The sequence below is a fragment of the Corvus brachyrhynchos genome, unplaced genomic scaffold (assembly GCF_000691975.1).
Source record: "Corvus brachyrhynchos isolate BGI_N302 unplaced genomic scaffold, ASM69197v1 scaffold522, whole genome shotgun sequence".
In the NCBI taxonomy this organism is placed as follows: Eukaryota; Metazoa; Chordata; class Aves; order Passeriformes; family Corvidae; genus Corvus; species Corvus brachyrhynchos.
Genome location: NW_008236649.1, coordinates 531,010 through 544,440, shown reverse-complemented (window position 1 = coordinate 544,440; position 13,431 = coordinate 531,010). Strand labels below are relative to the sequence as shown.

General features: G+C 38.6%; 1 protein-coding gene across 8 annotated transcripts in view; it reads right to left on the bottom strand.

Annotated features, from left to right (window-relative positions):
- MBTD1 (mbt domain containing 1) overlaps positions 1 to 13,431 on the bottom strand; it is a 34,638-nt gene that overhangs the window by 4,440 nt on the left and 16,767 nt on the right. For 5 of the 8 annotated variants that reach the window (XM_017726781.1, XM_017726782.1, XM_017726784.1 and 2 more), the window contains 7 exons: positions 12,572 to 12,806; positions 11,337 to 11,392; positions 10,974 to 11,078; positions 10,011 to 10,164; positions 7,484 to 7,566; positions 6,933 to 7,167; positions 6,250 to 6,327 (listed from right to left, as the gene is read on the bottom strand). In XM_017726781.1, the coding sequence (XP_017582270.1) occupies positions 6,250 to 6,327; positions 6,933 to 7,167; positions 7,484 to 7,566; positions 10,011 to 10,164; positions 10,974 to 11,078; positions 11,337 to 11,392; positions 12,572 to 12,806 (946 nt within the window). The remainder of the gene's footprint in view (positions 1 to 6,249; positions 6,328 to 6,932; positions 7,168 to 7,483; positions 7,567 to 10,010; positions 10,165 to 10,973; positions 11,079 to 11,336; positions 11,393 to 12,571; positions 12,807 to 13,431) is intronic. The other 3 variants (XM_017726783.1, XM_017726785.1, XM_017726786.1) reach the window with 1 other exon arrangement.

The window sequence follows — 13,431 nt, the reverse complement described above, 5'->3', positions numbered from 1 at the left end:
TAGAAATGAGATCTAAGACAAAGATGTTATGAATAGCAATAATGTCACAATTACTTTTCCTGTTTCATTAATGAATAGAGATGATTATCAAAATATGAGCACAATGAAAAGAACACTGAAAACAAAACATGTAAGCATTCATTAAAGGTGCAGTACCCACATTAAAGGGTTGATTATACAAAAATAAATGATTCTCTATGACCAAATGAATGAGAAAAGTATCAAAGTTTATAATTATTGAGTATAAAGTTTATATACATTGTCAATGTGTCTTGAAATGCAGGAATATGCAGTGAAAGAAAAAAACCCCAACCCATAACCTGCTGCTACTGATAGCCCTTCAGTAACTTACAAGCTGTTTGATTATTCTTTTACAAATATTCTATGTCATCTTCTATGTTGAAACAAGTTCTTGAGCTAAATAAAAATAAAATTTGAAAATTAAGATAGTAGAAGATGTCAAAAGTTGCAGCATAATGCAAGCTCTCCTCATCTTTAGTAGATTCTCCCTCCCATCTACACAGCCCACAATCCCTTCCTTATTTTTTTCTCTCAAGTACTTTTCCCTGCATCATGCCCATCTCTGACCAAGATTCCTGATCTTTGGGGTACAACAAAGTGCTGTCTAAATGCTAAGACGCACAATTGGCTACTTGGCTATGCTGCAATACCTTAAGCAAAGGCTACACAGAGGTCAGGGATACAAACCAACCCACCATGCACATTGTTTCCCTTCTCTCCCCCCAGCAGGAAGCTCCTGCAGGTACAGGAGTAACAGCAGTTGCCATGATTTGGATTGTCTTTGGCTCATTTAAACCAAAGTCCTGACATTTAGTTTGTTTCTATTATACAGCTTTTAACTACAATCCTCCATCAGAAAAGCTTAGTTACAGCTACACACTGAATTACTTGAAAGAAGAAAAAGGAAAGCTAGTGGAAGTCATCCAACTAAAGGAAAAGGGATGCAGATGAGCCAGGTACTCCCTTTCTACATTGTCTCAGTGATTTGCCAGGACACAGACTGTGTCTGGTGCTATGACATTCAAACCTCTCAAAACCAATATGAATGGAGCAATATGCTCCAGAGTTGGGAGAATCTCTGGGAACAATCTCCTCCTCTGCCAGGTTGGCTGTAGGTTCTTTTTAAAAGTGAAACAGTCCAACAGGTGAATTTCAGTGCTTAAAGAGATCATTTCAGATTACTGAAAGATGTGAAGTACTCATGCACCCTAAAGCAGCATCAGGAACTTGTTTGTATGGAGTGGTTTTGCTCTCTAGCAAGGTGAAGAAGTGCTGAACCTTTCTCCTGTCCTCATGACAATACAAACAGGGAAAGAATTGGGTTTGAACCTTACTGAGATCTCCCACGGACAGCACATTTCAGAGCAGATGCTGCTTTGTTACTAACCTTACACTAACTCCATTCAAAGCCCTGCAAACATCCCCTGCATCTGTCCTACAGCTACTGCAACATCAGGCAATGAATGATGCTGAGGAATACGTATGTAATTAATGAGTTCTGGCCAATCTCAAGCGTGTTCTAAACCGATTAGATGGTATCAAGGTTATGCCTCCTTCCTAGAGACTGAAAAGGTGTGGTCTTGCTGGTTTCAATATAAACACAAACACCTTTGGACAATGACATGGCTACACCACAAACAAAATGAATTTTGTCCAGCCTTACCAAAACTCAGGGTTGAAAAGTTCCCCTCAACTGATCACAGAAAGCATTGAGTATCAGAAACCAAGGAACACAGGTGTTTCATAGGAACTGTGAGATCTAATGACACAGAAATTCAGACTGTGTATGTCTTTGCACTATAGAAATGCAATGCAGGTGTAGATTTGGAATAAGAGAAGAACAACTGGGCAGAAATAGATGCTCCAGAACACTCTCCCCTAAGCAAGGCTTCCCTTTGGCATCAAAGGCTCTGTTAAACACAGCATGTACACACCAGTAGCAACATGAAGTGACACTAAAGGGGTCCTTGAGAAGTGTTAAGAGGTGTGCAGAAGAGAGTAAAGGTTTTCCTCAGGGTCTAAAGGTGGCATGTGGGTTCTTTCTCCCCCAGTCTGTTAATGGATAACACATGGACAAGAGAAACTGTTCTGGATGTATTCCAGAGTCAGCAGAGAGTGCTGACAGGGCAAGCTTAAGTGCAGACTAAGGCAAGCTTAAGGGAGTAATCAAGCAAATCTGAAGCTAAATCTATCAACCTGGCAACTGTCCTGCAGGGAGAGCATCATCCAGCCCGTCTGACAGCTTATTGCCACAACATATTTGTTAGCAATAATTTGCTGCATTATGTTGCCACAGATATTAGGAGAAAGGAATAGAAAAAACTACCAGATCCTTGAAGTGAACTTGTATAATTGAAGATTGCTTACATTATGCAAACTATACTTAAATAAGTTCAAAATTTTAATCGCCTTCCTTAATACTACTGATTAATTTTTAAGAGTTTCTCTCTGCTCAGCCATACAGATGCACAACTACACTGTTTCAAATATATTTTCTTAGTAATCCACAAAATTTCAAATAACACATTCCAAAGATATTTTTCCCAGATAACTGCTTTTTTCCAATACAAAGACAAAAATGTTTATTTATCGCGTATCGTTATTTTCTCTGCAAAGGATAATCCACACTAATGACCTACTTACATCCAATATTCCCAGATCCACGTTACCAGAGTGCATTTTTGTATTTTAACACTCTGCAGAGCCCCTCTGGGATTCACAGTAACCCACACCAAAGCCTCCCTCCTCTGAAGTTCTAAAGCAGCTGCAACCCTCTGCTATGATTAATTCAGTGACGTGGTGCATCAGCGAGAATGAAAAGCTCTCTAACAGAAAAAAAACCAAAACAACTAAAATTCAAAGCAAAAAAAAAAAAAAAAAAGGAAAAAAGAAAGATTGGATGAGTCAGCACATGACACCCTGGACCATAGCTCCCCACTCTGCAGTGACGCACTGCTGTGACCAGTTACCTGTTTGGAGGCTGGGACTGAACTCCTGGCTATTCCTGGGAGGCTGGAAGGCCTCGGGGGCTGTCTGTGCTGGAAGGGCTCGGTATGGAGGAGGAACCAACTCGTCATCCCCAGAGAAGCTCCTCCGCACCTCACCTGCCATGGGTGGGCTGGACAAACTGACAGGTTTCTTCCCAACTGGTATCTTCCTCTCTAAACATCAAGTCAAACTAAAATAAACGCTCGAGTTAAAGTGCATCAGGCAACTCTGTTCACTGAGAAATGGCTCTGGTTGATATTCACCCATTCTGGAAAACCAGGGCACATACAATGGCACTATTCAGTTATTACTGGGAAAATTGTTCTCAACAACCACATTGTAGTCCCTGAATTCTAGAGGGTGCTGGTAGGGTTTCAAGGCCCTTGCTTAATACCATGACCTACTTATTTCATGCTCTATCAATGAAATAAAAGTGCTGTGAATTACTTCTGCTGCAGCTACACTGCACAGACACACATTCCTCTGCCTGGACACCCAAGACATCTTGGCTCTGTGAGGCTGCAGTTGTTTCAGTGTGTGTGCCTAAGAGACAGAAGGATGCTTCTGGGGAAATAATTCTCTCCAGACAAAGTTTAGCACCTCTAAAAATACATACTCTTAATTCCCTTAGAATGGTATTCCCCATTTTTACAGTGCCGTACTGTAACAGAAATAACCATTTCAGCGTGTAGAAAAAAACTTCTAAAATGCCCTCGAATTATTAAACACTGCATTAATGAAAAAATGTTATTAAAACATTTCCCATACAAAGTACCATGTTTCTCCTTTACCACTAAGATGCTCCCATTCTGTGCCCAAGGCATGTTCTCTGTGGTATTGAGGGTACAAGATCTGTAACACAAATCAGTGTCTTCAGCTACATCAAAACTGTGGCTGCTGATGCTTCAGTCCTATCAGCACTGTCGGACAGACAAACAAAAGCTCAGTCCTGAAAAGGTAACTGATTATGCATATGCTAAAGGTATATGCTCAAATATTCTTCTTATAAGACAACTTCAGGATGAGCCTTTTAGAGAGATTAATGAGGCAGAATGGTGTCTACAGAATCCCAGCCTTGAAAATATGGAGGTCAGATTATGATTTCAGTAACCTTATTCTGATACATATACCCAAGAGGAAGCAGACAATACCAGCAGATATTGCGTCCTTCATGATTAATTAATTGTCCAGGCATGCTGGCAAGTTACCCTTCAAGAATTCACCTGCACAGCCATCTGAGCAGCAAGCACACAGTACAAAACCCCACTCACTGAAACAAACACTACTGGAAAGGGAATTGGGGGAGATTCTCACATATCCCCAGCAGCATTCCCAAAGTGTTTACGATGCCATCAGTTCTGCTTCCCAAAGAATATGTGCACTCCCAGTGCTCCCAGGAAGGAGGGGACACTGCAGCAGAAATCTGCATCATTACACACAGCAGAATGACTCAACGACATCCTGGGCTGTGTTGTGAACACTTGAGAAAAATGTGTGGAAATAACCCTGCCCTGCTAAAACTAATCTAATTTACAACATACACAGAATTTCTCATCAATCATCTGTGGTGACTTTACATGGTACCATAAAAACATCACTGCTGCATTATATGGTTTTGTGACTGAAATCCTTTACAAAATAACCTTCTATTTCATTTACAAGTGCTGAACAAGAAAAAGCTTCAGAAGACATTTTTAGTGCTATTTCCTGTGTTCCTGTGACTCAGCACTTCCACTGCCATAACCTACTTAGAAAAAACCCATGTAGGAGGGAGGCAACCAGCTCTAACTCTTCATGACCTTGTTCTCTCATCTTCTGGTGATCAAGAGGATTTCTTAGTATTGAGCAAACAGCCCAGAACACAGTCAGAAGTTTTCCTTGCTTCCACAGCCAACATTTACCTCAGGTTAGTGAGAAATTTCCCTAGACTAAGTTTTCTAAAGCTAGACTAAAGCTTCCTATGGCACTAAGTAAGAGGAATCAATCTTCCAGCTTCAGGTCACACTAACTGTAAGAGGGGTAGCAAGAAACTAGCAGAGGTATTAGGAAAGGGATAAGGCAAGGAGTACAATGGTCTAGCACAGCTTTAAAAACAAAATCTGCTCAGACAGTGCAGAATTATCCAAAAACAGGTCCTACACAAAGGTAATTAACCATAGGGCCATATTTCCCTAGCTTAAGGCAACAGCACTCACATTCCCTGGATATTCTCAAATGAGGAGTTTTCTAGTACCTGAATTCTATTTTAAAAAATACTGCTGCAAGTTTCTGAAAAGGATCTGGATTTTACTGTTTGTTTTACTGTTTATTTCCTCCAATAGCAAAAAGAAAAACCAGTGCAATGTTTGAGGCACTTAGCAAGAGGTTCTAAGAACTTCCCAGACACCTGGTTTATCTGTGAAACTCACCAGCCAACTTTTTTCATGCCCAAAGATCAACACAGCAAAGGTTGTATTCTCAATGACTGGGGAAGAAGGTTCCAATTGGCTTTAATAGATCCATTCACAAATTTACCAGGAAGGCAAGGCTTTAATTCCTCACATTAGTTCTACACAACAACAAAACACTCTGGAAACAAGTCTAAATTAATCAAGCTAATTTGATATTTTGACAATTTGATTCCAAGGGAATCAACTACTGTGCAAAGAACCTGAACACTTCAGATTCTTAATAATGTCCGTAGTGTGTTTTACTGTGACAAGAACAGCCACATACAGCAGGGCTGCTTGTTTCTGAAAGTAATAATGTAAAAGCCTAATTACAGATGCCTAAGGCAAAAAATTTGGCAAATAAGTGGCTTTTTTGTCTTAAAGAGGGGCCAGTTAGATGATGATTCAAATTTTCTACACCTCATTCTTTCTGATCCCAGTAACTTGGTTCTTATTCCTCCACCTGTGTTACAGAGAGCAGAGGGAAAACTGTGTTGATACCTGAGTATTTTGTACAAGGCAGTACAACTACACAGGCAATATATTATTTAACTGAAATTATGTCAGAATACAAAAATATTTTAACCATTGTCCATCTACAATTCATAGATTATTATTATGAGCAACAGCTGCCCTATCACAAGTTATAAAAAATGGTTATTCTCAATGAAAAAGCTCCTTTTATGGCATACTGCACCTTTAAGCATAACACCTGTTTAGACACAAACATTTCCAAATAGAGCAGGGACTTAGGCAGAGACCACAAACTTTAAAACAACAGGAAAGGTGCAAACACTGCTTTGTCACCCACTTTTCTTATGTCCTTTGTACTGTTGCGATTTAGCTTTTTTCTTCTGTTTGGATGAACTTGACTGGCTATCTCTTGATGCTGCAAAAAAAGAAGAATTCAAAATTTCTGCTTATTATTTAAAAAAATAAACACTTCAGAATGCATCAAAACTGCTACACAGTTACAGAATTTTTCCTTAGTGACAGAACAAAGACAGAAATTTATTGTGGAAAAACAACTTGCACTAAACTACTTAACATGAACTCTCTCATTACCCTCTCATTAAACAACAGCTCTTGAGACCCAGTTAGCAGTTATTATCACTTGATCTGACAGGACAAGTTGTGATGTAATAAATTAGATACAGCTTCTGCACAGGCTGAGTTCTACAAAATTCAGGAGGTGAAACAGATACACTGGCAGTCTTAAAGCAATATAAATTCTCAGCGATCTCCTCCAGAACTGACAAGTAAGAGGCTTTTTCCCTGCATCAAATCAGCATCTTCTGGCATTGAAAAATAGTAAAAAAAACCTCAGAAGTACTTTAAAAATCAAAGTGGGAGAGATTAGAACTGTGAATTAGCACTTTCAGGCATTAGCAAGGATTTGTTCTATTTTTGTTATGCCTGGGGAGCTAACTGGAAAAGGTTAGGAGAATGAGCCCCCACGAAATTCATCTCTACTATTGACAAAGCAGGACTCACACTGCGGTGCTGGAGGCTGCAGCTGGTACCCAGTCAGCTGACACCATCCCACGGGATACAGGTCTGGGGACTCACAATCCACCCACTGATCATATTCATCTTCCCACCCATCAAAGTGTATCCTCAGAAGCCGGTGGATAATGCGTGTCACTGTGGCCACACACACCAGACGGGGCTCCATCAGATCTACAGCCTCCAGTTTCATGCCAACATGAAACCCATGATTTGGAACTTCCTGGGGAAGCAAACAAGGCAAACATCAGTAAACGTGTTCATTAAGACATGTTCATTAAGATAGCTTAAACACAGCGCTGAAACAGGAGCTTCAATCAACTTAATATAGAAAAAAACTAAGTATCACTCATGAAGTTTCCTGCACCTCTGCATCTGTCTAACATTTCAGAGATACCAACTTTGGTTTACTCAAATGGTTCTTATCTCTAGTCTCAGTTTTTCAAAACTGTATTTAATGAAATGGGTCCATCCCATGCACTATGCAGAAATAGAAAGAAAATACTAACTCCGGTACAAACATGTACAATTTTTATTACCTTATTGAAGAGCTTCACTGGTGCTGCTATTGAGTCAGTTTCCCTGAGGTAGTCAAACCACTTAAAAGGGAGTTTTGCATAACCTGTGAATTTTAAACAACATTTTCATACACCAACTGCAAACTTCAGGTGTAAGAAAAACAGCAAAAAATTGCACATTGGGAGTGTGTTACAGCTAAAAAAACAACAAAGAAGTCAAACATTAATAACAGAAACTTCCACTCTGTGAGCTTTGGTCTAAGGGACAGTCACCTGGACATTGCCCATTTGCAACAAACAGGAAGAATGAAGCACTGGGTAGCATAAAAGGTATCATTTAAGATTAATCATTTAAACTTAAAGTTTTTTGTCCACGCAGATTCTTGATCTCTACAAATGCCCTACACAAATGACCCAGAACAGATAATGGAATTAAGCACATCCAGTTTCTTCCATGTGGGGAAATAGCTTCACTATTGAAACACTTGAATTGTCAGGAACAGAATGGTAAGGATAAACATGGACATTTTAAAAGTTTAATAAGGGTAAAAATAGCAGTAATATGGAAAATAAGAGGATTTTCTAACAGCTATTATAAAGGGAAGAAAACAATCTCTCAAAAATATATGTATCTGCTACTGAATATGCATAAAACACAGGAATATCTTTTCCATTGGGCAACTTCAACAACTGCTTAAACTAATAATTTTTTAATTCTAGCTGGAGCAACAACAGCTTGGAGGGTTTCTCTGCAGCAGTGTGCAGTGATGGACATGCTGAAAATCTGCAGCGCAGTGGGCATGGCATGGGAGCTACAGCACAGGGCTGGATCTCACCTCTGTGGGGGCAGAGGGCTGCAGCTCAGGGCTGCCACACCCAGTACTCACAGCCCAAAATTCAATCCCATCCCTCAAAGTGCCTAAGCCTTCATCTTCTACTGATTTCAGCTTGGGATGAAGATGTTTGGGAGGAATGAGCTTTGCAAAGTCCAGTGATTTCACAGCAACTGAAGTTTCCACAGTGCTAAATGCAATGTGGATAAGAGTGCTCATACTGGCTATGGAATATCTCCATGAACAGATGCAGCTGGAGAGTTAATTAGTAAGGGCAATACTGTATCAGTTCTGCATATTAATGCTTTTCTTCTCAATGTAACATTCCTCTGCTACACCAAGATATTTGTACTCAAGTTCATCACACACAAGAAATGTGCACGTGGGCCTTGTCAGACCAGGCAGAATTAAGAAACTGTCCATTTTCCAGCCTGTAATTTGGAAAGCAGAATACCCTCCTCATTAGAGTTAAGGAGCTTTGATCACTTTGATCCTATTAAAAATGCTAATGTGCATTATGCTCTGTATTTTACTGCTGGTAATTCCTCTTCCAAATGACTATTAGACTATTGCATGTGTGACTTCTAATCACCTCTCACTGATGACACAGGACTTAAGAAAAACTGCAGTAAAAGGGAAAATGTACATGGAGGTAAAGAATTAGGTTGCCGTGATACAAGAAAAACACTGATTATCATAAATGTGCTAACAACAAAACCCACATTCTGAAAGCAGTGTTTGAAGAGTGAAGAGGTAAAGTCTCATCACCAAAGGCAGGTTTTTCTCCTATTCTGTCTCATCAGTTTCACATATGTGTTTCTAAAATGATTGATATGTATTGATATACAAGCATTTCCTCTTATAAAAGTATCTCTATTGCAAGAGTCTCTGCACCTCAGATTTTTGAGGGATGCTTGTGCCCATGAATTTCTAGGCAATAAATTCACTAAATGAGCTGACTGAAAAATAAAACTATATCTGTATAACTGCACTTTCCACACACTCTAAGGAGACAGAGTTGTTACTGTACAACAAAAATGATATGAAATTACTTTCTGCATGCTGCATTACACTGTAGTTATTACCTAGAGAAATAATTCATTAAATACAAGTAGAAGCCTGCAAGAATGAGAATGGAGGGAAAAAACCATAGAAAATTATCGTCATCTGCTGTTATACAGCTATAATCCTCTTAAAAAGTGCCAGACCAAGGCAAAAAATGGGAAAAGGGAGGCAAAGTCTTCTGTAGGCACATGTGCTTGTGGACAGAGAGCTTTTCCTCACAGAGGGGTTTATTCAGTGTACATCCCTAAAACTCAAGTTTATGTATAGCCTTCCAAAAATTGACTGGTATTGTGAATTAGCGTAAGATTCTTTACAATGTTCATTAATTGTTTTGGTGGCTAGGACTTCTCAACCAGTTACACTTTTGGAATAGCCTTTTTAGTGATTCCTACACTTCCCACTGACTTAGTGGAATCCTGAATTTCTGACAGCAAATGCAAATTATTTCAGCCAATAATCAAACTTTTTCTAAATGAAGAGTTGGCTACCTCTGGTTCAGATCACTTCAAAGTAAAGCTGTTGTATTTGTTTCAGACTTAAGGAAGTTCTAAAAAGTGACCTGAATTTTGTAGGCTGAGTTAAGAAACAAAGCATATGGCACATACAATATCACTGAGCAATATTCACAATAAAAGGTGTCAGAATGCTACCTGTACCTCTGGGTGGAGTTAGTTCAATCATGTTAATTTCACAGAAACCAACAGGGAAAATAGAAGGGGAAGTGGCATGGTAACAAAACCAATCAGACCCATCTGCTGCTTCTGAGCCATCAATCCCAATCATAAGATAGCCATCTGCTAACACCTTGGTAAAGAGAAACAAAATTCCACATTAAATACCTTCAGCTGGGTGAGAAGGCTAGAAAGAAAGCATGCCATGTTTCAAAAGAGTGAAAGTAACTCAATAATAATGGAAGCACACTTAGAAGGACATTCAATTATAACAAAAAACCCTCCAAATCATACCTGTCTCCAGGATTGTGAATACCACTGTCACATGTACCTCTGATAACTGCAAAGTTACGAGATCAACATTTCCTTTTTCTGATCTCCAGTTTGTTTTTCTTGTGAACATCAGCTCTATTTCTAAAGCTTTATAACTCAGTCTATTCTTCATCTTGCAAGGATATTTGGTATACCATTACTCAAAACCATAACCATACTCCTCCTCACTGGAAAGGTTAAACAATTCAGCTAAGCTGCCTTTTACATTTTCTCTTTTAAAGCAGATTTCACATGGATTGGCTCCCTTTCAATCAAGCTAAGAAAGAAGGAGAGCCTTAAAATATCTTCATAGACTTCTGCAAGTCAGCAAGATGAGGTTTGGTTTTGAACAGCTGCAAAACTGGTATAATTAGCAGAAGATTTTCCTGCAAATTCATCTCACACATACATTCTAAGTAAAGGTAAGGCTGAATTTCCAGAGATTAAAGTCAAATTTACATGAGCATGTTTTCATAGCAGTTGTATATAAACAATTAACAGACATACCCCATTCACTGTGTGAATCAACTGCACTGGTTTTGGTTTCGTGCTTTTTGTTTCAAGCCCGAATAAAGTTTAGTGAAAAAGGATTCCTCTCTGCCTCCCAAAAATGCACATTTGCTTTTTTACCTTTCTGATAGTTGCCACACATATTGCTGAAAGGTTTAGGGGGTCTATAGCTTCCAACTTCATTCCTTCTTTAAACCACTCTCCAGCTGCATCAACCTCTTTTACCTGAAGAATCACAGAACAGCAGCAGAAACAAAGAATTTAATGAGCCTGGAACAAAACACACCCCCACACTGCCAAAACAACAGACTGAAATACCTGTTCTACCACCTCTGCTTATATCAAGGAGGTCAGATTGGGTAATAAAAGCAGAAATGCTTGTACTGGGCCAGGATGTAAATAGTTTCAGGTCTGGTTTACACACAACAGGAACTAAAAGTCCTCAATCAACTCTGCAAAGAGTGTTCTAGCTACTGAACTCACCTTCATAAATAAGTGTGGGGGTGCATCAAAATGTCCATCCTGTTTCTTTGTAATATCTACAGGGAATAATAATAGTATCATAATATTGTTCAGAAGTTCTGTTCACAGAGCAAACAATATGTTTTTCTGAATATATTAACCAGTACCATACAATCAGTGGTGTGGAAGGCCCACAGTTTCTAGCAACACTCCCACAAAAATCAGGAGGACATAATCCATCCATTTTCCTTGCTGACTTCAATCTGAGCTACCTCTATAACACAAACATAATTTTTGGAAAAAAACCCAATATCCAGTATTTACAAGACCGTTTGATTATGTTGCAAAATTGATGAAAGTATTACATAAAAGCTTTTGCAAAAAATTGGCAGGTAAACTACTTTGCACTATGCTATGACAGAAAATTACATTTCTCTATATATTTTTATATAATTACACAATCACTTGAAATATATCTATCTATATCTATCTGTTTATAAATGGTTTCAGTGAAAGTTGAATCATTAGGAAAACTGAAGGCCTTTCCCTGAAGGGAAGCCTTGTGAAATGCTTTACAGAAATTCTGTTTCTGACAAGAAACAGAGAAATAATAAAAAACCCAGACTTTTTTTTGTTTAGAAACCTTAACTATTTCAAATTACAATTACTTTTGTATTTTAGGTAGCATGGGCCTTAATTGTGTCCCTTCTATTAGGCTGTCACTTCACTTTCCCTGCCCATCTCCTAACGCCCTCTAAATCATGTAAATACTGCAATATAAAATATTAGACAGTCCTTAAACTTGCGAGTAAATAGAAATTCTGTATCTACTAGGATACTTGTCCATGTCACGTTGTACAAAAAAAGGAGTTAGATGTGAAGAAACTAGGAGTTTGTGGAGCAGGGCTGTAATTCCAGGTATCAGCATGAAAAGTGATGTTTACCATGCTTGAGGTTTTTCTGCCTACATTTTGTTGACCTTTGTTTATCATTGAATCTTCTAAATATCAACATACTACAAATCAACCTCAAGGTTATTGTGGCTTTTCCACTGGTGTATAATACAGTTAATTATAATTTTAACTGAAATTCCTGAGTGTAATATAATGGATAAAACCCCTGGGCCACATTACATGTTTTAAAATGTCATTATTCAAAATAGTTTGATTAATTGTACAAAGCAACAGAACTGCTTAAGCCAGACTCCTCCCAGCCAACAGTGCCCACAAAACACCTCTAACCCAAACCAAACTTACCAGATCTTTTGAACCTGTGTCCTATACTTCGAGACCAGCCAATATGATGAATGAGTGGGCTGTACATATGGCACCAGAAGTCATCAGTTTTGTCCTCACTCTCTTCATACACCAACCTCAGGCGGCCCCCAATGACACTTTCCACCACCGCCACCCTTGTCCGGCAGAGGTGCGTCTTGTCCACCACTTCCACCCTCATGGAAGTTTTGAAAGGGTACTGCATACTCTCAGACACCTTGAAGCAACACAACACATTCTGTAAGAATATCCTCTGCTTTATATCCTCCTGTCTGTTAAAGCACAGTATTGATGCACTTGTAATTTAATTCAAGTACTTGAATCAACCTGAAGAAATGACACAAATTATTCCTCTTCTACTTCATTGTAACAAAATGTTTCAGAAAACTAAGAATAGATCCTACAGTACTTCAATTGTTTCAAGGTCATCCCTTAAGATGAAATACAATTCCCTCACAAGTTCAAGGAATTTTCCACTGACATAATGAAAGTTTGTTCAGTTGTTAACAATGGGTGAAGTTACCTTGAGAAACAATTTTAACAAGAAAAATCTCAAGACTTTTTGTTCTTGTTTTGTCATCCACTCAAAATACAGCATTTTAAAAACAGGATTAAAATACTTCATTATAAGGCATGGAAAACAAACCTTCAACATAATTAAAGCTGGCCATTGACAAAAGTATTTCCAAAAGAAAGGAAGAGAATGGAAATAGATGTTAATCTGCTTTGTGAAAATTGATTGTGTTTAAAAATCAGTATCTGTCATTTGCCCTTTTCATTACCACCTCCCCCAAAGGACTGAGATCTTGACAACTTAATTTGGCTTCTAACTTAGCCAATTT